Raw genomic sequence first — 23,523 nt, forward strand, 5'->3', positions numbered from 1 at the left:
GACCCACACGCCGGGGGGGGAGGGGAGGGTCCTGGACCTACATCACGAGAGTAGATCCCAAAAAGCAGAGCTTCAATGACGCCTTTTAGCAGCTGACGCCCTATAACTAACGGAAATCGCCGGTTCATCGGGTGCCAAGATGCGGGTTGAAGGGTATCTGCTGCCGAGTTCTCCCGCAGCTGCTCAGTCTTTTATGTTTTTAGACACCTGCATCAAGATCCAGAAATATCATCATGCGTGGCAAATTCTGTGAGAGTGATCACATCTTCTTCGCCCTTAATACATGCCAGGCTTAGTTAGTCCAGGTATAGTATATGGCCTCATAATGTATATCTTAGTAGTGACCTGTGAGCAGTACTTACTAACACGCTTTTGGGAGTCGCTGAACGTGAGAGCGAGTTTGACATGGCCAACATAGAGTTGGCTTCCATCTCTCCCTTCCCAATCCTCGCCCCTATCACGCCTAGGAACCATTATCACTCGCCGAGCACAGTCGATGTCGGCCGAGGGAACAGCTCCTCGGTCGAAGCACATGACACTACCGCCTCAACTATGTGTCTTGGGCCCAATCGAAAGACGGCGTCTCAAGCCTTGCGAAAAGTTTATGCCGTGGTTTCTTTTTTTGGTCACTACTGCGGACTTGAGTGGCCTTGCCCCGAGAGAAAGAGGCTACACGCCATGAAAATACGAATGCGGGGTGTAGACTTTTTGATTATCTAACGTGGATTGGCATTTTAGGGTAGCACATGAGAAAGCTGCGCTCATCAGATAAATGGAGGAGAGGGAGTATATCGCCCTGATTTCAGTTTTTCTGGATTGGACGGTGCTTTGTAGACTCACAAGTCCCGATCTATCAAATCCGTAGTTGGACGTGACAAGAAGCGCCTAAATAGCATGGAGGCTTCGTCCTATGTATTGTTGCTAGCCAAGCAATGTCAACCCGTATGTACACATATATCGATGCATAGAAGAATCACGATGTTACAAGAATAGCTCTAAACATGCAGATGATTGCTCACGGCTATAATTGACTTGGTCGCCATGTTTTTTCAGCCTTATGGGCACTACAACATGACAGGAAATAGGGTTGATGGAACTATACATTTGTAAATGGACCCCAATCCTTGCTCTTAATAGTGTACCAACTAGTCCATCACCAAGTCTCAAAGTCAACGTCACAGACGGGTTTCTCAATTCTGTAACTAACTAAACCTGTTGCTATGTTTGGGCACCAAGGAGGAGCAGACACTTGAATAAAGACAATTCGGAGAAATAAGAACGGAGAAACAACATAACGCTCTGGCTTTCGTCTTGATTGGGCGTGTGCATACAACGTTTCTGCGCAGTCTCCCTGCTCAGATTGGGCATATGTAGTCATGGTAGTTAGTTATTGACGGTTTAGACAAGTATGTACACCCACGACACCTCCGATCCTCTCAATCAGCCATTGCATCGCGCTTCTATGGCTGCTAGAGAAGCCCAAGATCTCGCCCAGATTCATCGAGAGAACAAGCCCAGGACCTGCAACCCAACACGGCACCTCGCTAGTGGCCTGAGAAACCCTGTTCTCATAGGGACGGAGGGTGTGAGCCGACGGCTGTACAAGCATGAATAACTACGTATGTAAGTAGCTAACTAACTAACTACAACTAGTACCTAACTGCAGGGAGAATTTTGCGTGTACTTCTTCAAGGCCCGGATCTCCGACGGCACTTGCTGATTCATGTGCAAAAGGCGATATCAGCACCTATTAAAGTCTCACTCACACTGAGGGAGAAAAAAAGACAAGACTAAGTGGGATAGGGCACACGACAATGGTGGCTCCTTTCTGTAATGAACTACATTTTTCAGAGAGAAGGATTTTGTTCTAAAAGCTCCTCTGGCTCAAGATGTATTTCTGACATGTGCTACGTACAGAGAAACAAGTCCTTGGGCATCCTCTCAGCTGCATAACATGGCGAAGCGTGCTTGATTTTTGCCCGAAAATTTAGGCGCTGGTGCATACCTACGTCATGCATGGGGCAAGTTTTTTTTGGACTGGTCAAAAAAAAACCAGAAAGAGAAGAATGCAAACGTTGGCTGTCTAGTTAGTAAAACCAACCCTATTGAAGTGGTGATGTAGGTGATGTAGTGGTCTACTAACCCTACATTCCGCCGCTTTTGTATAACCCCAACACTGTCAACCTCGCTGAAGCTGGTTTGTCTTGCGGCGTTTATTTTCAACCGCATGTACAGAGCCTTTTTACTGACAGTCTCTGATTCTAGCTTCAACTTTGTATGAACTAATACGCAACTAGATGCTGAGCAAGAAACACCACATGAAAGATGTTTGTGCAAAAACTGCAACTAGCTATACAGCCTATGCACTGCTTTCTGCTTCCCTCAGGTTAATTGCCAACAGCACGCAGCCGACGAGTACAAAGCAACGGATGATCTTGGTTTTGCCGGCCCAGGGGAGATAAAGGGGCTGTAACAAAGATATGTACATGCATCGGCTAAGTTATGGTAGCTCGTGGCTAGGAACCTACCGGCAATAACGACTGTAAAGGCCTGCAAGTATGCCGGTATACTCATTCACAAGACACCTCAGATACGGACAAGTAGATTCTCGTCCGTTCATGGCTGTTGATCCTTGTTTAATTTTGCCTTCTTCCCCCATCCTAGTATGACTACGTGCATGTGTAAATGTGGAAGCAGATATTGTGTAGTGCTTCATGTTATATAGGTAGAGATACACGCATCTATGCGATGCGGGGTTTATCGCAGCATGTAGATAAGCTGCTGCCATACCCAAATAATTCGACTGAGGCAAAGAGGAGAATGCGCACAGCTGTGAGGAGAGCAGCACATATTGGCAGAAAGAAGAATGATAACTCATCTCCTCGACAGCTGGCTTGCATGTTGGCCCTGTGTAACATGAGGCACCGCGAGGCCCATGTGCGTGTGAGCTCCTCGGACGAAATTGATATTTTGGCCCTAGAGTCTTTCTTGATGCTGCCCCCATTGTCCTGTTTTTGATTTTTTCCCCCATCCTCTTCTTTCGTTTAGGCTGTTTGCTCCAAACCTTGTCATTTAGCTGCCGCTTTTGGTGTTGGCGATGTGTATGTATGTGAGTCGAGCCCTTGAACAGCAGGGGGCCTCGTGGCCAGGCCCAACTCGCTTGGTAATTCGTGTAGATCAAGCTGCATTTTGAGGTACAAAATACGTCCTGACCAAACGCAAGAAAGCAAGGGTCTTGTGTGACCTTGGCCACTTGTGTGCGGGTTGACGACACTCTGAAATGAGACTGCTATTTCTTCCGTTGGAGGTTTCAATTTGGCAGGATGACACACTGCGAACGGAATAAGGGGTGGCGAGGGGGGCAATATATATATATCAAGGTCAAACAAGGAAGCTAGACGCTCACTCCATCTGCGTAATGTCACTAAGGAACGAATGCTGTTTGGTCGGCTTGATGGAAGAATGGGCTAGTATCAAAATGAACACCACACAAAACAATTCAATCCTTTTCTCCCAAAGCCACCGGCTCCCAGCAACCAGCGGTTTCTAGAACAGAGGCAGAATTTGCATGAGTGGCACTGATACTCATGTACCTAAAGCAAAGCCAATCACGGCAGTAATTAACTGCTGCATATTTTTGCCTCCGTCCGTGTCCGTTTCCGCCCAGTCTTCGCTGAGTTGTGTGTAACTGACCTGCTGGTATCCATCGGCCGGCCCGGACTGAGGACACCCAGTCCCGCTTGATGAAGCAAGACTTGGATATCAATTTTTGTATTTGATCATGTCTTTTTTGTTTTTCTTTCTGAATGTCAAGGAGACCCATCTGGCTGTTGCTTTGTTATTTTTCCTATTTTAATTTCAAGCACTCGTGTTTGACGTTGCGGGAGAAACGAAAAGTTGCCAGGTCGAGATGAGCATGTTGTCAGGCAACCAGTATAAACTGAATTCCCTTCATCTGAGAACTATAAAGAGGGCAGAATTCTCTCATGAATTGAAATTCTCAACCCACTCACCTTCACACTCACAACAAAACTTCTTTGTCCATTGCTACTTGCTCCTCTTGAGTTTGCTCATCACTACTGCTCCAACACTTCTCTCAACCAACTTCAACCAAGTGAGTCGGGCGTCTGCTTCTACATCACAGCTTCATGAGACTAACACTCAACTTCACTCGGTAGTTCTCACTTCAATCTCACTCCCACCTACCGTCAACATGTGCAACTTTGATGAGTACCTTTTCACCTGTGGCCACAGCGTCACTCGCATGACTTCCTACTGCCACTTTGCCCGCTGTGATGCCCAGCACAGATGCAAGGGCATCCAGGTCCTGCGCAACACTTGGTGTCAAACTGGCGCGTGCGACAAATGCCGCAAGCCATCGTCCTAAGCACCAGACTTGACGTTGCTCACCCTATCTCGGGCCTACGATCGATAAAGGGGGATGATTAGGAATAGAACGGGGGTCACGGAGGCTTTGCAATTGTGGGAGGATTGATTTTCTATGGTTAATTGTCTGCTGGGAGTTCTTGGGATCGATCTTTAGCTTCTAGGACATGAACAACCCTTTTTCACAGTACACATCTCAGCCAAAATAAGCGAAAACTGATACATGGTGATAAAGCCTGGACAAAATGGGCATGTTGGACTCATTGCAATGGAACAGATAAGCTAACAATCCTCACTACATAACATCACATGGGTATAGGAGCTTCCTAGTTTATGCTACTGAAGCTGTTTGATCAAAACATAGCAGAGTTGAAAAGCCACGGACCAGTTCCACAGGTCTCTTGTCAATATCAATCTTAACCATAATAAACGCCTACTTCTCCATGTTGGTTGCTCCTTGAACAAGACCAACTACGTTATAGCGCTTAGAGAAGAAGGTAACCCAATCATTGAGGGTTGATTTCTCCTTGTCTGTCAAGTCCTCCCACCCTGAACTCACATCCTCGCCTTTCGTTGAGACCTTGGCAAGAGCCCGAGAAGCATCTTTTCCAGCAAAGGCTACCGTAGCAAGAGAGATGTGTGGTCAGTATTGCGGGCCGGTTAACCTTGGTTTCTGTGCTGCTGATAACTTACCGGAATAGGGACCGCCGGGCTGGTAGGCCTTGTTCCCGGTCACATCATAGACCACACCCTTGATAGCTACGTAGCACTTTGAGCCCTCGGCGCCTACAGCGAGCAGAGAGACATGTGTTAGTAGAGAGTCTGTTTCTCAACAGCAAAAGATTGAGAAGCTCACCGTCGGCCTTGGCCAGATCTTCCAGTGATATGGGGTCACTCTTGGGTGGAGCAAGATCGACGGGAGTCTTGGGCTCGAACTTTGAAGCGACCATTTCGAACGGGTTTAAGACAAGCGGTAAACACACAGGGACAAACAGCGATCAAGAGCAAAAGTCAAGGCGCAGCTTCACGTTGAAATTTGAAGTTTTTGTAAAATAAAATAAAAAGGCCGTCATCGAGGTTAAAGGGCATCTAGAGCAGCCTCAAGCCAACTCACTAACTGGCGTCTTATTATTGGTCGAAGCTCCCGGCAGCTACACGCAAGGCAACACCTGCAAATGCCCCGCTGCAAACGTCCGGCTGCAGGGGGAAAAGCGGGGCTGAACTGACTTGGTGGGGTATTCGCAGTGGGCAGACAGCTGTCACCAGCTGTCGTAAGTCTGGATCAAGCTCATCCCTGCATCGAGTGTTGAACAAGAGAACGGCCCATCCGCCGAGCGATGGCTACATTTTCCTGCCAGCCTCACTCGACCTAGAGCCTGGCCACATCGCGAATGAGATAGCTCGGCGCGCAATCTCCGCCTTTGCCTCCAATGCTTCGAATTGTTGCTCTCCCCCGCCGACCGGCGCCTGCCGGCGCTTGCCACGCCTTCAGAGCCCGGGTTCCGTTGCAACCCATCGCCGGAACGCATACGACGCAGGCCGCGGCCGTGCTCCACTTCTGTGCCCTCTCCGGCCCGGGCCCGCGCCGTTTTCAGTCAACCAATACGGATGGCGGCTTGAGCGCCCAAGTGCCGAATCCCAGAGTCCCGCGCAACTCTACGTCGCCTCGGCCAGAGAAGAGGTACAAGTACATCTGGCGAGACCCGAGAACGTTCACGTCATGGAAAGACTACTGGGACGAGCTCAATCCCAAATTTTTAATTGAAAAGGAGTACTGGAAGGAGTCGTACAGCAAGAATAAGCCGCTGACTGTGGCGTGGTTCATGTTGTAAGTACATATCCGTGTCTGCTCACGATGGCGAGCGCGCGCCCATGCGCTTGCTCTCTCCTTCCCGCCTATAGACTCCATAGCTAACCGGCCTGTCTTGGTAGCGTCTTCTTTGTGTGGACGCCGGCATGCATTGCCGTCTTCTACGACCAGTTCCTCAAGCCCGACCCGACAGCCAAGTTCCCGTACCGTGTCCGGAAGCACCTGCGCAAAGCCATCTACTGGGCCAAATACAAGCGCGACGACACACGCGCCATGGACAGCTTCATGAAGGCCTTCCAGGCTATGCAGGACCTGCACATGGACCCCTTTTCCGACGAGTGCATGGGTGCATACATGCTCATGATCAAGTATCTCGGTTCACTGCAGCGCTTTGACCAAGCGCTGGATATCTGCATGGTGCGCCGCCAGGCGTGTCTCGAGTGGACCGCCAACCTGGCTGACCTCGTCGACCGCGGCCTCGTCGACCAGTTTGGCGCCATCCGGCCCGACTCCGAGGACGTAGTGGCATCGGTGCTACCAAATGCGTCAGAGGAGAATCTGTGGGCGCGACGCACACGGCTCATGAAGTGGGCGGTGATCATGAGTGCCGAAATGGGCTCGCAGTGCTTCAACGAGGGCTCCTATGACTCGCTGCATAAGCGTGGCAGAGAGTTGCTAGAGTGGGCTGTTAGACAGGCTCTCCAGGAAAACCAGCGCCGGTTCCAAAAGGGTGTTAAGACAATGGAGAACGACTGGATGTCGTCTAACCAGATTGGCAACCTGTTCCAAAGTGAGTGAAGCCTATAGGACGCTACAATAATTGCCTTGTTAACCACCGACATATAGTGCTGGGAAATGCGTACCAACAATCAGGAGACGACGACCTGAGCATTCCGCTCTTCTTCAAGGGGCTCCAGATATGCAAGGATCGCTGCGACCAGACATTATTAAGTATGCATTTAATCCACGTTCCATGTGTTATCCAGCGCAGCGCCCATCTAGAGTACTAACAAGTGGTATTTTACAGTGATCTCCATGGCAGCCAGCTTCTTCAACGTCAATCCCGAAGCCACCAAGCCGTCTCAACGCCGCGAAGAAGTCTACGCCACGCTCGCTCCAAGCGACCGCGAGGCACTACCCAAGACAGCCGGCGAAGCGGTAGCAGCAGCGCGCAACTGGACGGGCATTGTCAACCGGCAGCTCAACGACATTCCGTTGTGGGAGTACACTCCCAACTGCAAGCAGGCAGCCGTCTCGGCCAAGCTTCTGCACGGCCATCTGCTGTGGCACGACGGCAAGTACGAGGAGGCGCGCCGCTCATTCGAGCTGTCGCTCTCGGCTGCCAATCTCTTTGAGAACGAGCAGGGCGTCAAGGATGCGCAGGCGGCGCTGGCGCAGCCGGTGCCTGTTGCAGAGAAGAAGGCTGTGGCCCAGGAAAAGAAGTAGAGGGCATCGGAGTTATGGCGCGCGGAAAGAAAAAAAAACGGACGTGCTCTGTAAACTGTGGATTGTACGACTAGGCGAGATGTATAGGTATAAGATGAACTGCCTGCGTATCAGAGCATACGCACATGATTCGAGAAGGAAACAAACTCATTGTGAGCCGTGGCGCCCTGCTGTGCACTCCATGCGCCCAGCCAACGAGCACCCGTGATGTCCAGTATGCGTGACCATGTCTCTCCGCTCGCTTGTTGCCTGTGTACAATCTTTTGTTCTGCGCAAACACACCAACGGGATTGTTCTCTGCACAAGCGACAAGCGACGCCACGGCTCCGGCCAATCAGACTCGGCTATTAAGCGCAAGCCGCTGGGCCAGGCGGCGTTGAGAAGACAAGAAGAGAGAAAGTCGGAGAATAGCCGTTGCGGGTAGCCTGTGGAATGGGCTCAGCAAGGCAGGGAGGGGCGGGGAGAGTCAGAAGCACAAGTAGAACAGATGCTACTTACGACTGGGCCAGACACCAGACACCAGAACCCAAAACCCAGAGACTGCAAGTCGCATTCTGGTCTCTGCTTTGGTCGCATTGTCACGGCGCTGCTGGTTGGTGATACAACCCTGCTTGTGGGCTGGCCAATTGGATCCCTGCGCATTGATCAAATACCTGGCTTTTATTTGCCGGTCTCGAGGTCTCTGCTGTGTACCCTTTTCTCCGTTGCGTCTGCCATTGTCTTACTGCACTGTGGTGCTGCCCCTTCTCGGCCCTTGCCTCTGATCTTCTGTCTTCCTTGCCTCGCCCTCTCTACTGCTGCTTACAGCCTTGAACTCGTCCATGATGCCACACCGGTTGCTTCTAAGCGCCGAAGGGCACGCTAATGTCGATTGACTCCACTTGCTCTGTAGATGTGTACCCAGCTCCCCCATGCATCTCAAACCTGGCACAAATGGCATCCCATCCTATCTCATCCTGGAAGCTGGCTTGTGTATTCCCAGACCCGAAGTCCTGGGAACATGGGAAACAGGCACAGACGGGCATGCAAGACAAGCGCCCCCAAACACCAGAACCCTGCCTCGAAGCCTAGCAGCTAACCGTCCCACGGGGTCTGTCAGCGGGATCGTGTGCTGCCATGCTGTGGGCTCCCCTTTGCCATACTTTTAGTCTCTTGTCAATGTCATCTGCCGTCCGTCGCACCCACACACTCTTGCTCTCTCTCTGTCTTTTTTTGGGCCCGTCTCCCGCCCTGCTATACATAGACCATTGGTGCAACTAGTCAGTCGGGCTGACGACCTCGGACGAACAGCCCCGTAGGGCTCGGGGTCGACCGAAAGGGACTTTTTTGGGTTTTCTTTCTTTGGACAATTGCAGGAGTACATAGCAATGATCCACCCTTTCGTCTACCTGTCGTAGCGTGTCCAGCGCCTGCGTCTTGCTCTGCCTTGCCGGCGTTTATAATAGCCATTGTCGAGGACCTCCGCTGGCGTCTCCTGGGCCCACGCCCCCCTCGCCCTCGCCCTCACCCCCTTCTTGCAATCCGTAGCTGAGTGCAGCGTGCAGCGTGATTATCTCTCTCTTCCACTTCCTGCCAGACCCCAAGCCAACCACGCACCACAAGCAGCCGCGCTGGCGATAAAAAACGGCCAGGCTTTGCGCCTGTTGGCATGTCCATGGCTGTTTGCTCGCTGTCTGGCTTGTCTTGTCCTGCTACGGCGGTCGGCCCTGCACGATAACCAACAGCCTGCCCAACAGACAGGCCCTGTCTCTCTGTGCTAAGCGAGATCCATCACCGCTCACTCGACGTTACATTTGTTCTCGCACAATTAGGCCGTGGCATGGAATATTACTGCTGCCGTTGCTGATGCTGTGGCTGCTGCTGCTCCTGCTACCAGACACCGTCAAGTAATCGACAGAGAAGAAAAAGGAAAACGCAAGGGATAATAGAACGGACTTGGTCAATATGTGGTAAGCCTGCTCCGCCAACCACGATTCTTGCTGTGCTGCTACGCTTGCGTGCTACGCTTTTGCTTCTATATATACAACTCCGCTCTAAGTGGGCAAGCAGCGGGCGCAATACGGCTGCGTGAAACTGATCCAGATACCTGGGTCTGCTGTTCGAGAGCAAGCTTCGGTGATGGTATAGTCTAATCCGCCTTGTCGACAAGTCGACAACACAGCCCGGGCAGTGCTCAGACTGCTTGCTATGCAGATTTGGCCGAATAGCCCCCGCTCCCCGTTATATTTCCTCTCCTGTATGCAGGAGGGAATCGATCACCCTGTCGGAGTTCTCTGCCTCTACCTATACTGACGGGGTTGTCTGCAGACTAGGGCAGGGCCATGCGCGACCCGAAAACTCGGCCAGCTGCACCTGCAAAAGCCAGTGCTCAGATCACACTGCGAGAGACTCTCTTGCGTCTTGACTTTTGTTGTCACTCTCTTTCTTTCTTTCTCTCACTCTCATGCACACTCCTTCAGGGAAAAGAAAGGAGACGCATGCAAGAGAGTAGCAAGATGTTGTTAGTCTTGATCACAGATAAATCCTGCTCTTTTTTTTAACTTCTCTGCCCTTCACCCCACCATCCCGGCGTATATATGAAGCTGTTTGGGCCCTGCCCTGTTGCAGTCTTCAAGAAACTAACTTGTCCTTCATCATCACCATCACCATCACATTCTGCAGGGAATTGCTTCGTCTTTCTTGTTCCTGGTCTCACATCCTTCAATCACTCCTCCCTGCTCCCGTTGTCACTATACCATCATCCAGCCACTTCGTCATTGGCAGTCCATGACCACATAGTCGTCAACATGGATCTACTTGCTACTAGTTTTCCCACTTCTTCACTCCCAGGCGCAATGCATCCTCTTAGGTCTCACGTTTCCTATGCCCAGTACACCTCGGCGCCTCGTTCTCAAAGTCTACGCGAGTATGATTATTCATCGGCCGCATTGTTAGCCAGTGTCAGCTCTGGTGTTGACTGTGAAGCTCAATTCCAAGACATGTCATCGGTATGTGTGCTCTTGTCGTTCTGACTTTTCTTTTCTTTTTTTTTCGCCGTCTTCTGTTCGCTAACACATGAGCAGCTTGGCTTTTCAGCCCCAGGTTTCACCACGGATCCGCCCGATACATCTTCGTACGACATTAGCACCGGCGATTCGGTTCCCTCTCCTTCGCCTGCCCCCATTATCAAGCAAGAGGATCACAACGGCTCTAACCATGCGTGGTCCTGTGAGGAAGCTAGAGACCACATCAACAATGAATCTCTGCGGCCAAAGAGACGGAGAGAAAACCGCTACAAGGATGCTTCACCTGCTGTCATTTCTGTGAGTAAAACAGATGATTCGCTCCCCCATGTAAACTATAGAGGCATCGCGCTGACAAATTTTGTTTCTCCTCTTCCAGCGTCGTCGGGCCCAGAACAGGGCATCGCAGAGAGCCTACCGTGAGCGCAAAGATCAGCGGATTCGGGATCTAGAAAATGAACTTCAGAACCGAGAAAATGAGCTTCGAGACCAAAAGGAAGCCATTGCGCGTCTCCAGAGCCTGTGCGATGGCTTTCGACGACAAAACATAGATCTGGTCCAAAACTCGGCAGCCAAGACTATTTCCTTTCCATCACATGCTGTCGGATCTGAGATGACAGCAAACGTACATATCCCACCGTCTTATGAGTTGCCTCTGGCCCATCGGCGGGGTTTGAGCGAGTCTTCGCTGGCCACCCTGTCTTCCCTTGCGTCTTTTGGCAGGCCCCCTCCGACACCATCGCCGTCTTCGCTTTCGACTTCGTATCAAAATTCGCAGTATGTCAGAGCGGGTACTCCGCGGCCATTGAAACCGGTGCAAATTGCAGTCCACATGCCCACATCATCTCCAAACCTGAGTGTTGGCGATGGGTGGGCTATTTATGACCAAGCCAGCATGCCATATCTTTCCATGCATGACAGAGAGCCATGCAGCTGATTGACAAGTTCACCGAAACCATGGGAGGTCATCAAGATATACATGACTGTTCTCGTGTGTGTGGTCAAAGCTAAAAACGAGTCAGAGAATCGTAGGCTCTCAGCAGCCTGAACGTCATTATGACTTGTCAATGCCGTCATCATGTGACATGATGTCGTAATGGCAATTAGATCCCTAACGGGGGGATCAAGGGGGGGTGTCGTCTCAGAGCTGGATGGCTTAGTTCCTTCAACTCAATTCGAGTTGGCGACGATATGACGGTAATAGAAGAAGTACCCCGGGGATCTAGGAGTCGATATCACAGTATTCCTTATCAACCAAACCGACTATCACATTTGAGCGAAGTGGAAATGTGAGAGGGAAAAAGCACTCATTGACGGGATGGAATCCGCTTTGAGGCAATTTCAGGCTCATAGGCCAATTTCCAGGAAACAAAGGTGATTTTGGCTTGGGAGATCTCGGCATTTGGTCGATTATGATGCCCAAGATTTCGATATCTCTCGCGGAAAGAAGAGGCGCAGGCCATGTTGGGGACGATAGGCTTCAGTGCCTTTCAGAGTCCCAATCTGGGATATGGAGCCAAGACGGAAGAGGGTCAGTAGAGCATTGGCATTGGCAGTATGAATTATAAATCCATGACGTTATGTTCGTGATCCATTATCCAAGTAGCGACCAACAGGAGAAGGAGAAGATGACAGCTTGCAAGAAGAAGATGGCCCCCAAAGTCCCTAAAGTGAAGGTAGGAACAGACAATGCCCACATCACGTGCCCGCTACGCCGATCGGATCGGAACAAGCCAAAAGGCCGAAGGAGCGGGATATGGAAGGCGCAAGGTCCCTGATGGCCTTGCCTCTTCCTCTTTTTTTTTCATTTATGGTATGGGTAAAAACCGCCGGTGTCGGGGAAATAGCGATAAAAGCCAGACACCAGAATGGCCACAATGATTGCAATTGACAAGACAATTGAGAGATATGACGTAGTTTTGCCAAAGCAGGTCTGGCCCTGGTCCAGCCCTGGTCCGCCCTGAATTTCCGGTTGTGTTGGAATCCTGGCTGGTGGGTTTGACAGGGATAGGAGAGCCGGATTATCAGCAAGGGTAGAAGAGGGATGAATGATAATGATGGGGACGGGTTTTGGTTTTGATTCTGGCTTTCGTTTTGGCCATCTGACTTGTCGTTGTACCCTGGTACATGGATTGTGGTTGACTCAAGCATCACGACATAAACATCATGTTGCGGCAGTTGCCTTCATGCGCCGCTCGAGGAAAGAGCCAATGTTTGGCCCAAAACGGGAATTGACAAGTGTCCCAACAGTCTTCGTTTGTGCCTTTTTGATCGGTGAGCCTCTGACTTTTTGCGCTTCAGCTAGTTATCTCTTGCGCTAGCCAGGTAACTATGGCGCATTTCTTTTTGTAGTCGCCTGCAATAAATAGACTAAACATCGAATGACATCGCGTGACCAACATGCTGAGCTTGCACGAACCCCAAACGCCAGCATGAGGAGTAGCATTGGAAGTAGCGAGGATTTCACCAAAGTGGTCCGTTCAGCGGCATCTACCCTAGTTCCTTTTCTTTGTCTCTATGTTGTTCTCGGGAGTCATAATGGATGATGCATGTATCTACACTAGTTACCAACTATGATGTATACATGCATTGCTCCCCACTCAGACCCAGGGTCAGGGCCGCCTTGTTTTCAAGCTACGACTGTGAAGTAAAGGGAGGAGGATTTTATGAATTGCCAACTTGCAAAGACGCCATATTGGTCAATTGTTGGGGGCTCGGCGAAGGCTCTAGACATTTCGGGGTCAAGACGGAATAACATTTGTTTTGTTGGAAGGGGGAGGGGGGAATATTCTGGCATCTTCTTGAAGCTAACCCTACGGCGCTTGGGGGACAAAACAGTAATTGGAGTCGCCCGAATATCCAACGTGCTCCACAGTTGATACCATTGGTTCCAGCGGATTCCAGCATACTCCAAGAAGCCAGCCGCCTGCCTACGTGGTGGGACTTGTACGTTTATTGTTGGCCAAATATGGGGAATGACTACCACATGAAGGAAATCAGGCGACTGCCGGGCTTAACTTGAGGATGCAGCTGTGCGCCAAAGGTGAGTGAGTGTCGAATATGTAGTTAGTTATGTATGTAAATGTACTTTGGGCCAGGCACCCCAATAAAGAACCGTAAATGCTGCAAGTACCCATGGCAGAACCTCGCCCCGGATTCAGAGTCTAGGGCAATTACTTGACAAGATGATAGGAGTCATCGGCTGTAGCCAGCGCTGACTTGAGCAATTTGGCGTCTATTAATATCAAGATAAAACAAGCCGCTTGTAATAGCCCGCAATTGCAGCTACTGACCTTTGCCTGAGCAAGTACTTGCCTTGCCTTGTATGAACTACAGAAACACATGGAAGCCTCATGCGAAATGGCACAGGGGCCTCGTGACTATGTGACACACTGATGTGTTAGGGGGTAGCTAGCCGTTTGCCACAGGGGCGGTGCCCGCTAGAGACATGTATAAACACCGCTGTCGCCTTTTACCTACAGTGGGTGGGTTTGTGTTGGGCCAACCAAGACTGGACCAGACCGAAATAGCACGCGTTACAGAGTACTAATATCGAGATTCGCTGTCAATTTATCGCTGTTTGCCTTGCCAAAACCTGCCGGCCGCCCCGACCCATTTGGTGGGCTGTCGCAGGCAACTTCCTCTCGGTCTCTTGGGACCAAATCCCAACTCTCCTCCCAAATGCCAGCCGATGGATGCATGTGCTGTTTCGCCATCTTTACTGTGGAGGGGTACATTGGCTCGCTTGGCACGTTGTGTGGAATCGGGCCCTGAGAACCCCAATGACGAAGTACTGTCGGCTCATGTACACAGTACCGATTCTGACCGGGGTGCACTGGGCTGGGCATGAGTGGCTTGGTATGAGCTGGAAGCTGGATGGATTGGTTCCAACGGCCTGCTCGCCGGATATAAAGCGCCCGCTTCTCCTCTCCTGGATGGGCTTAAATTCTCCCGTTTGTTCTTCATTGCCACACATTGACTTTACATTTCTGCTCAGAGTCTTTCTTTGTCTTCTTTCTCCATTCCTCTTCCCCTTCCTCCACGCCTCAGACCGACCCATCTTGGCCTTCTCGACGACCATCTCCTCTGTCCCCTTCCCTTCTCCTTGTCATAACCTTTGCCAAATTTTGCTGTATCCCTCCTCCAACCTCTACTCCTCCACACAACAATCTCCCAAGCCGTCAACAGTACGTATCTCCCGCTGTCGTTGGACGCATCTCTTATCCTTATCTCCCACCCCATGCCCACCAAAACGGTGTAAGTCAATTCGCTAACCCCACTTCCTCCTTCTCCAGTGACCCGCACCCGCAGAGACAACCACGAGCACGCCTCGGGCGCCATCCGCATGCCCAAATACTACGGCAAGGCTGGCTACACCAGCACGGATCCCAAGACCACCAAGAAGAACGGCAATGGCAAGGCCAACTGGGGCGAGGTCGGCGACGACCTCTTGGACGACGAGTTCAACTTTACCCACTCGCGTCGCCGCTCCAATTCGAGCAGCTTCAGCAACACGGTGCGCTCGTTCAAGACCAAGTTTGACGTCAATGAGCCCGAGCCTGTGTTTGAGGAAGACATGCACGGCCCTGCTATTGAAGATGAGGACAGCCATCTGTCTAAGACCGACGCCGAGGAGAGCGCGAGCAACGCGTCCTCGGAGTTGTAAGCTGAGCTGCTGGGCGGGTGTTTTCTCTTTCGTTCTTGACGAAAAAAAGGGAAAAAAGCAAGCTAGTTTATTTCGAGCCCCGTTTTGATAGTTGTTGTTTTCGATTCCATCATCCTTAATGAGCTCTTCCGTCCCTCCGCCGACTCCGCTGCCGGAAGAGCCCGGCCGGGGGTGCGATTCTCATTGGGCACTGTCCTTTTTTTCTTTTCTTTCTTTCTCTCTGTTCTTATCACACACTACTAAATACTGTTTATTGCGGGCTTGGCGGGTACGGTTCTTTTATTTCTTTAGTTTCATCGGCTCTAGTCATTGAGCTCTCGTTTTCTCCTCAGTAACAAAGGAGACTTGCCGCTCATTATTGCTAGTTAGCTTAGCATTTCATTCTCTTGACCTCCAATATTTGGAGACACACATTCATGATTGGGGTAGAATAGGCTCAATTGAACCTCTAACTTGTACACCTGAAAAAAAAAAAAAAAAAAAACAAAGCTTGCCTTTTCCACTCGTGACATGCCACCAAGCACTACTCCTTCTAAGCCTGGCTGCCGGTGTTCTGACAGCGTAAGATATTTGCATCCCGGCCGGAAGTAGAAATGTACATAACTACATGTCGTGGCCACATAAGACATTGTCTGGCCGACACAGCTCAAGACCAATAGTGAGCGCCAAAACACAGCAGAAACGGCAAAGACGGGCCACGCTATAAGTGCGCAACATGCGAGCTGCAAGAGTCTGTTGGAGATGCGGGGAGAGGGGGCTCAATGCAGAGACGGGGCCAGAAAGAGACTACACACATATACTTGTGTACTTGTAAGAGGTCTTTTTATCCTCGTGCAGGAATCACGCCAGCCAACTTGGCCCGTCGCAAAATCGATCTCCCATCAGCGTTTTACACTTGCGTGGTGTGTTCCACGTAGCGCCACACACGTTCAGCCAGCCAGCCAGACACGCGCAGTCAATTAGATCCGCCTCTCCTCATGAAACAGCTCCCCTCTCGTCTCGCCGGCCTGACATGTTGCTGTTCATGCGGAGCGGGGCAACTTGGCGGACATCTGCATGATGCTTCGTTCGCGCCAGACCAATTGCCCGCTGGCGCTGACGCCGCTTGGGATCAATGCTTCCGTGTGCGTGTATGCCATGCTCCGGTTGGATCACGCACTAGTGTGAGTTGCCGTGCTGCGCCTGGGGATTCGGCGGTAGTGAAGCCTCGGGCAAGAAGCGTCTTGCCACTGCAACAGATTGCGGAGGGCACATTAGCCACGTAATAAGAAGAATACGCGAACGCTCTTTGATCGAATATATCCTCCCCTTCCCTCATGTATGTGTTGTTCTATCTATCTATCTAGAGCGTTTCTCTGCCAGGTTCCCCGCAATTCCAACCCCCATGGTTCGTCCTGGCCTGGTCCATGCGTTCTCCAAATGGAAGCTTTAATTCGGGGTTTGGAGATTGTGTTGCGAGGCTGACAATTCTTCCTGGATTACTCCAACCCACGGCCCCACTTTTATTTTCACCATCGCTTTCTCAGTTTCTCAGCCTTGCGTTCTAACCATGTTTTTTTTAGGTTGTTTCTCATGTTGATGTTTAAACACTTTGGATAGATCTTCATATGATAGCATCACAACTACAGAGATTCCTTGGCTTACTCATTTCACTACGTTAATCGGCCCTCGCTTATGTGCGACCTCGAGCAAAAATTTCCTCTAACCGGCTCAGCCCTCCAGTCTTGAATTGCCCATCGCCAAAATGCCCATCGCAAACACCTACATAGAGTCGCTCCCTTGTAAGCTTGCAAAACCCACTCGCCCTACAACCCACCCCGCCTAACAAGCCGCCCAGACATCGACGCCGAGCCTACCGCCGCCGAACGCGCCGCAGCAGAAGCCCTCATCCTCGCCGAAACCGCGCCCGAACACCGCCCCTCGCCGACGCGCACCACACCGCTTACGCACGCATCGCTGCCGCCCGCCGCAGCCCGGCGGGCACCGACAGACCTCTTGCGCAGCGAGCTGGAGCGCGTGGCCGCGACTCCGCGCGTGCCGTTGGCGGCGATTGACCTCTCGCGCTACGAAGCGCCTAGCCAACCCGACGGGGCCGCGTCGGTCGACGAGGCGACGGCCGTGCTGGCGCGCGCCTACGCGGCGCACAGCTACATGCGCTCGCGTGCCGTGCACCTGTCGCTGCTGGACGCGCATGGCAAGAATGCCTGGCTCGTGGGCAATTGGCACCTGGAGACCGAGCTCAAGGCGCTGGAGCGCGAGTTGGCGCGCGTCAAGCGCGAGGTCGATCTGATTACCCTGGCGCGCAGTGCTGCGCAAAAGGACGTCGAGACGGAGATGAAGATGCTGGAAGATACGTGGCAGAAGGGGATTGCTAGAACGATTGAGACACAGGTTGCTACAGCACAGCTTCGCGCCGAGGTGCTGGAGATGATGCGCGTGCAAACAGAGCAGTGATTTCATGCAGCTATTACTTGAATTATGGAACTACCTGGGGATCTTCAATGGCGCAACGGCGTTCTTCTTTTTGGTTGGCTACGTGGGGAATAGGATATGTATGTAGGACTATCCATACAAGCTATCTTCTTTGACTTGAAATCGCTTGCGTCTAAACATAAGATGCAGACAGACAGACGCTGGGTGAGCTACCTGGTGGGTGTAGATAACCAGGTCAGCTTTCCTGCCAATTTAGTTCCTCCATGTCTACCGATATGTGATTGCCGACAATACGCAGTCACTATGTACAGATGATCCTCTTTGTTTAAGTATGGACTACATATTGACTCGCCGGGGCAATGTTACACAGGCGCATGCCCGTCATATCAATGGTCGTGCGATACATAATTAGTCTTTCCGGTTTCTTTCTTGTCTTCGGGTTGACTTGCTTACAGTCCTTGTATACAGCGACTGGCGACCTAAATAGCTTTTTGGGCTTGCCGTCTCGGAGTAAATTAGCGTACGGGGATGCCTGGACTTGTTGTCCGCTCAAATCAATCTCTGGACTGTCAATGAGTGTCCCACGCAAACAAAGACTGTGGCCTATTGTTCTCGGGCGTTGGAAATACCAGAATCGGGGGTTCGAGGTGACTATGCACTACAGCACTTCAAGATGAGCAGAGAACCAGTACAAAAGGTCCACAATGGCTAGCATTGTACAATGCTAACCAAGCTATCTTGCAGACTGGTGTGCTGGATAATGAAGCCAAACTCATAGCAAATGGCTGTGCTTATGGGCCGACTTTTTGTGGAGTTAGAGGGATTATCCATCATCTCGGAAAAGTAAGCAACACTTCTATGAGGGCGATGGGAAGAGTGGGTAGCCCCGAGATGATATGGATTTGCTGTATTTTGCCATGAGACTAATCCCCCTCCCCTAGCTGCTAATTTCGCGGGGCAGAAGCAGGCGTTGCCTAGTCTGGCAGGTCCTCCATACGAGCCAGCAGACAAAGGTTAGAGGACAGACATCTGGAAAGACTTTATCCGAAAGTTGAGTTCTCCCCCATGAATACACTTCACTTCAAATAGCCCGTTGAATAATACAACAACAACGGATATGAAGAGTCATCATAGAGACTGGATGACAAGTTGAGGCAAACGTCGAGAGCACCAGTAGACGTAGCGTGACGAAGAGAATGAGAAAGGGGACGACGGGATGTTGAAAAGAAAAAGTAAAAGCCCAGATTTAGGCTTGGAAATGGCTTTGACTGAAGATGCTTCGCAAATACATGCCGGATATTGAAACTAGAGAGCTTGACGTAACATCGAGTACACTTCTAGTGTAAGTTCTCTTCTTGTCTAGATATAATGCTACACCAAGTCTCATGTACTTGAAACGGCTTGTCGACCGTCGGAGATGTACATAACCAACCATGTGTTACTCCTCCTCAAGCTGCCCAGCACGTCTTCTACCACCAACAGAGCACAAAGGGCATCGGAAACAGTCACTCCACCATTAATAATTGTATACCAAAGGCTCGTCTCGTCCCCAAAATCACGGCATGTAGTATCGTTTTCTCTCAATCAAGCTCCAAATCTACATCATTCATAGTGCTCTCAAGATGCTTTCCATTATTAGCTTCGTCGTGATGCGATCTCTTTGTGTAACGCTGGATAGGTCGCGAAGAATTAGCATCCCCGCAATATCATCTCTAATCAATAGCCAAGCACCGGCTTGTACAAGTAGACAACTGGCGATTTATTCCCACCGTCATAGCACATATTGTCATCCCTAAGCGGGCTTCAACAGAGGGACAAATTCGCTGCTTTAGAAAAGATGCTCTGAAATTCATAGAGGGAAACAATCATGCAACGGAAATTACAAATAGCAGCCCATCATATACACCACATGGCGATACTAGGCTTTTATTTTTCGCTTTTCTGCCTTTCATCTACCCGGCTTAGATACTTCTCATATCTCCTAGCCGCTGATGAGTCATAGGTCTGGGTTAATCTACGTTTGGGCGAGATCATCAATGCATTGAAGCAATGGTAATGTGCATTGGTATCTACATTTTGTAACAAGTTGAACTAGCCTCAGAACGCCATCGTGTAGCAAAAACGAACAAGAAAGAACAAAAACGACGCGGCGGCAGAAAAATCAAAAAGAAAATGGACACAAGGAAAAAAGAGAAATAGGAGCGCCCAGGCAGTCGAAGCGAGTGTGTAAAGAAGGCCTGTGACAAGAGAAAAGAAAACAGAAGCTTGAGACAAGCAAATAAGAACCTGAAATGAAGCAAGAGAAAGATGCAGAAAGTATAAAACTAAACCGCGCCAGTGACAAGACTGATGACCTGACACCAAGGCCTTAGTGCCACTTCCATGGTTGTCTTCATCCATTGTTTCTATTATGGGGAAGGCCATGCCACAGGGTCATGAAAGGGAATAAAAGGGAACAAAGAAAAATGAAGTTGGCCGCCAGGAATGGCTGTTGTCTAAATGGTAGTGATCGAGAGAATGTGTCGCAAAAGCTGTTGGTAGATGTGGTAGCCAATATAGCACGGCTGTTGAAGAGAGCGGGCTTGGCTGGCGAATACACATGACCAAGTGTGTGAATATCAAACAACGGTCAAAGTTATTTCTTGTAGCTGCAAAGTAAATGACGAGTGTCGGGTATAAAAGCTAGAAGTTACTTCCTTTGCCACGTTTTATGCTGTGGCTGTCTTCGGAAGACGAGTTGTTCGAGTCGAAATATAACTCAGTTCCGTGAGGCGTTTTACGGCGGCGACTTTCGGGGTGCGGTACATCTCCCTGATTATCAGAAGCATGAAAATCACGTCGAATGTGATTAGTATGTTCCACAGGATGCTGCTGCTTGGAGTAGCTTCCATAGATGGAAGCTGCTGAATGTGATCTGTTATGTGTCTGGGCGAGGACCCCATGGGGCGCAGGCGGATTACTAAAACGTCTCTGGATCTCAGAAGACTGAGATTGGAAGCGAATTGTGTTCAGAAATGCAGCAGCAGGAGTATGCTTGGGAGAGACCGCGGCCTCGCTTCAATGTTTCTGGAGGGGGTCCATCTCCTCAACACCAGAAGCAATGCCAACGTATTGAGTGCGGCGCATAATGCCCTCAACAGGACCAAGCAGGCGCTGAAAAGCGGACTTGCCAAGGCCAACAACCTTGGTATCGGTGCGGGCAACGACAGTGGCAGCACGAGGAGCATCGTTAAGCAGCGCGAGTTCGCCAAAGAAGTCACCCTTAGTGTAGTTCTTGACGACAGTATCGCCCTTCATAGCATCGGCTTCGCCGGACTCGACAATATAGAAAGTCTGGCCTACGTCGCCCTCGGTGATAATGGGTTGACCAGCAGAGAACTTCTCTTGTTCTAGAGCATCTGCGATCTTAGACCGCTCGTAGGGAGTAAGGGAAGAAAGCAGAGGCACTTCGCTCAAAAAGGTCTCGTACATGCGGCGTTTTGAGAAAGTCGACTCCATCAATATGCGGCGGAAGGTAATGCGGTCTAGCGCCCACAGCAGGCAGCTGGACTCAAGAGAGACGATGGTGGCAGCACGGGGAGCGTTGTACATGAGCGCAAGCTCGCCAAAAGAGCCACCAGGACCAATCTCATTAACTCTAGTCCCCATTCCATCGACACCGGGCTGCAAACTACCGCTGGAGTTAACGAAAACGGCAAAGTTGCCTTTTTCGACTACGTAGAAGAAATCGCCCGCGTCACCTTGGCTAATGACCTGTTGATGAAGAAGAAAAACAAGTTAGTTGATGCTTTAATTTCGAGATAACTGCGAAAAGTGTGGATTTTGTGGCATACCTTGATGTCTTTCGCAGGAATAGGTTTCTCTACGAGAGCACCGAGAATCTGATTGCTCTGCTCATCATCAAGATGGCTGAAAAGGAAGTTATCTTCGATGGCCTTTTTCAGGCGCTCCAGTTGTTCGGGGGTCTTTTTGTGAAAAGGGGGAGACCAGTTGTCCTCAGAGCCAGCGGTAGGCTTCAGCGATTCGGCTGAAACAGAAGTTCTGCGTCCAAGATTGTACTGAGAAGGAAGGCCGGAGCCCTTGTGAAGACTCGGGGAGTCGGTACCCTCGAAGGCGGCAAAGGGACTACGGAAAGCACCGCTCGCCCCAAGGCTGCGAACGGATGATAGAGGAGGAGTGCGAATATCGCCTAGGCTTTCTTCCTCAATCAATTGCATGGCGTTATCGTTGGATGAACCATAGGACGACGGTTCAAACTTGGGGGTAGAATCGAAGGGGTTTGCGCCCGTGGCAAAGGGGTTGCTGAAGGTGTTGGACATTTTGTATGAAGCGAATGAGTCGAAATGGTCTGAGTTTATGTCGGGGGTTCCGGAGCGAGGAGAGTTTCGCGCAGAAATTGTCCTGATTGATGCGCGTTCGGCGGCGAGTCGAGCAGTGAAGAAATCAGCGCAGAATTGAATAATGTCGGTCGGGTTGGAAGCCCAGAGTTGGGTCTCGAGAGCCTGAATTTCTCGACGGTAAGCATCTGGAAGGATCATAGTGGGCGGGTCTACTCTACTACAGTAGCGCGCCTGTGCCTGGGTGGTGTAATTTGAGTGGATGGGTTTGGCTGTATGCATGTGTGCAGTGCAATGAGCGAATGACCTGGGTCTTTTGGTGAAGCAACAGGGGTCAGGAGGGGGATGGCCAGCTGCAGATGGTAAAGTACAGCAGCAGTGGATGGGTGGGCTGTCCTGCTTCTACAGAAGGGTGTCAAATCAAATGCACTTGCGTTCTTTCAATGTCTAGAAGAAGCAGCTGGTTGACTTGAAAGTCTTCTAGAAGCAGCGAAGGTGCAAGCTAAGCCAGTGAGTGGTATGCTAAAAAATAAAAAATAAATAAAAAATAAAAACAGCACAAGGAAGAAAAGAACAAAAGAATGGAGAGGAAGAGGAATAGAACAACGAAACTTGTCGAGAAGAAGAAGAAAGTATAACACAAAGGGGTATCAATGTAAAAGGTAAAAGTCGACCAAGAGAGCAGTTAAAAAAAGAAAATTCAAAAGGGCAGGCCGAGCAAAGGCGCAAAATCAAGACAAAACAGACTTGCGAGAAACAATAGCTGAAGCGGGTGTAATTAACAGGAAAATGGGCAAAGCGAAAGGAAACAGAGCCAGACTTATCTGGGACTAAGACGACCGGGATGGCGATTAGGACAAGGGAACAAGTGAACAAGGGGTGTCGATGCGAAGTGAGGATAGGATGGACGGACGAGGGTGACGGTATGGCAAGGAGAGCTTGGGGTAAGATGGTCTGACGAACAAGACTGGGAGAGAAATGGAAGCCAGAGAGGCGGGAGAGCAGAAGAAATAGCTGGCGCATGTCCTTGTGAAGAGAGAAGAGAAAAGAAGACTCGTGGTCGGATGCGTGCACTTGGGAATTAAGGGAACTCTGTAGAAGCTTCAAGGGCAGCACGAAGACAACGGAAGACGCTTTGAAAGATTCCCAAGGCGTAGGCGAGCTTAGGAATGGGGGAGGGGGTGTGATAAAGAAAAAGAAGCCTGTCTGATCTAGATACTTGCAAAGTACTGTCTGTGTGTCGTACATGGGAATATGATATCGACCAGGTGGACAGATACAAGTAAAAGTAACATCAACACAGACTGACTACAACCATGTGCAAATGCTTGTATATGCTTGCAAGGTCGGCAAAGGAAGCCACTGACATGGAGGTGCACTTGCATCTGGTTTTGCCCGTTCAAGGTGGTAGCGTAGCTGGCGTAGCAAGCGAGAGGGCCGTGG

The 23,523-nt window shown here is 50.5% G+C and overlaps 6 protein-coding genes across 6 annotated transcripts; 4 read left to right on the forward strand and 2 right to left on the reverse strand.

The window, feature by feature from the left end:
- Window positions 1-4,819: 4,819 nt before the first annotated feature.
- On the reverse strand, window positions 4,820-5,336 carry BROUX77_007790 (uncharacterized protein; the record flags this gene model as incomplete). The annotated part of the gene is made up of 3 exons (XM_073752922.1): window positions 4,820-5,004; window positions 5,080-5,172; window positions 5,243-5,336. 3 exons carry the CDS (start codon window positions 5,334-5,336, stop codon window positions 4,820-4,822), a joined length of 372 nt encoding a protein of 123 aa, XP_073602083.1.
- A 480-nt stretch (window positions 5,337-5,816) lies between these two features.
- BROUX77_007791 (uncharacterized protein) lies at window positions 5,817-7,642 on the forward strand (the record flags this gene model as incomplete). Its single annotated transcript, XM_073752923.1, has 4 exons — window positions 5,817-6,214; window positions 6,319-6,986; window positions 7,043-7,147; window positions 7,224-7,642. 4 exons carry the CDS (start codon window positions 5,817-5,819, stop codon window positions 7,640-7,642), a joined length of 1,590 nt encoding a protein of 529 aa, XP_073602084.1.
- Window positions 7,643-10,476: 2,834 nt separating this feature from the next.
- BROUX77_007792 (uncharacterized protein) lies at window positions 10,477-11,581 on the forward strand (the record flags this gene model as incomplete). Its single annotated transcript, XM_073752924.1, has 3 exons — window positions 10,477-10,629; window positions 10,705-10,944; window positions 11,024-11,581. The coding sequence occupies 3 exons, from the start codon at window positions 10,477-10,479 to the stop codon at window positions 11,579-11,581; spliced, it is 951 nt and encodes a 316-aa protein (XP_073602085.1).
- A 2,845-nt stretch (window positions 11,582-14,426) lies between these two features.
- On the forward strand, window positions 14,427-15,310 carry BROUX77_007793 (uncharacterized protein; the record flags this gene model as incomplete). Its single annotated transcript, XM_073752925.1, has 2 exons — window positions 14,427-14,502; window positions 14,940-15,310. 2 exons carry the CDS (start codon window positions 14,427-14,429, stop codon window positions 15,308-15,310), a joined length of 447 nt encoding a protein of 148 aa, XP_073602086.1.
- A 1,744-nt stretch (window positions 15,311-17,054) lies between these two features.
- On the forward strand, window positions 17,055-17,764 carry BROUX77_007794 (uncharacterized protein; the record flags this gene model as incomplete). The annotated part of the gene is made up of 2 exons (XM_073752926.1): window positions 17,055-17,091; window positions 17,148-17,764. 2 exons carry the CDS (start codon window positions 17,055-17,057, stop codon window positions 17,762-17,764), a joined length of 654 nt encoding a protein of 217 aa, XP_073602087.1.
- Window positions 17,765-20,425: 2,661 nt separating this feature from the next.
- On the reverse strand, window positions 20,426-22,281 carry BROUX77_007795 (uncharacterized protein; the record flags this gene model as incomplete). Its single annotated transcript, XM_073752927.1, has 3 exons — window positions 20,426-20,776; window positions 20,834-21,496; window positions 21,577-22,281. 3 exons carry the CDS (start codon window positions 22,279-22,281, stop codon window positions 20,426-20,428), a joined length of 1,719 nt encoding a protein of 572 aa, XP_073602088.1.
- Window positions 22,282-23,523: the final 1,242 nt, after the last annotated feature.

Source organism: Berkeleyomyces rouxiae (assembly GCF_048999995.1).
Source record: "Berkeleyomyces rouxiae strain 22BRR77 chromosome Unknown BrBRR77_ptg000012l, whole genome shotgun sequence".
Lineage (NCBI taxonomy): Eukaryota > Fungi > Ascomycota > Sordariomycetes > Microascales > Ceratocystidaceae > Berkeleyomyces > Berkeleyomyces rouxiae.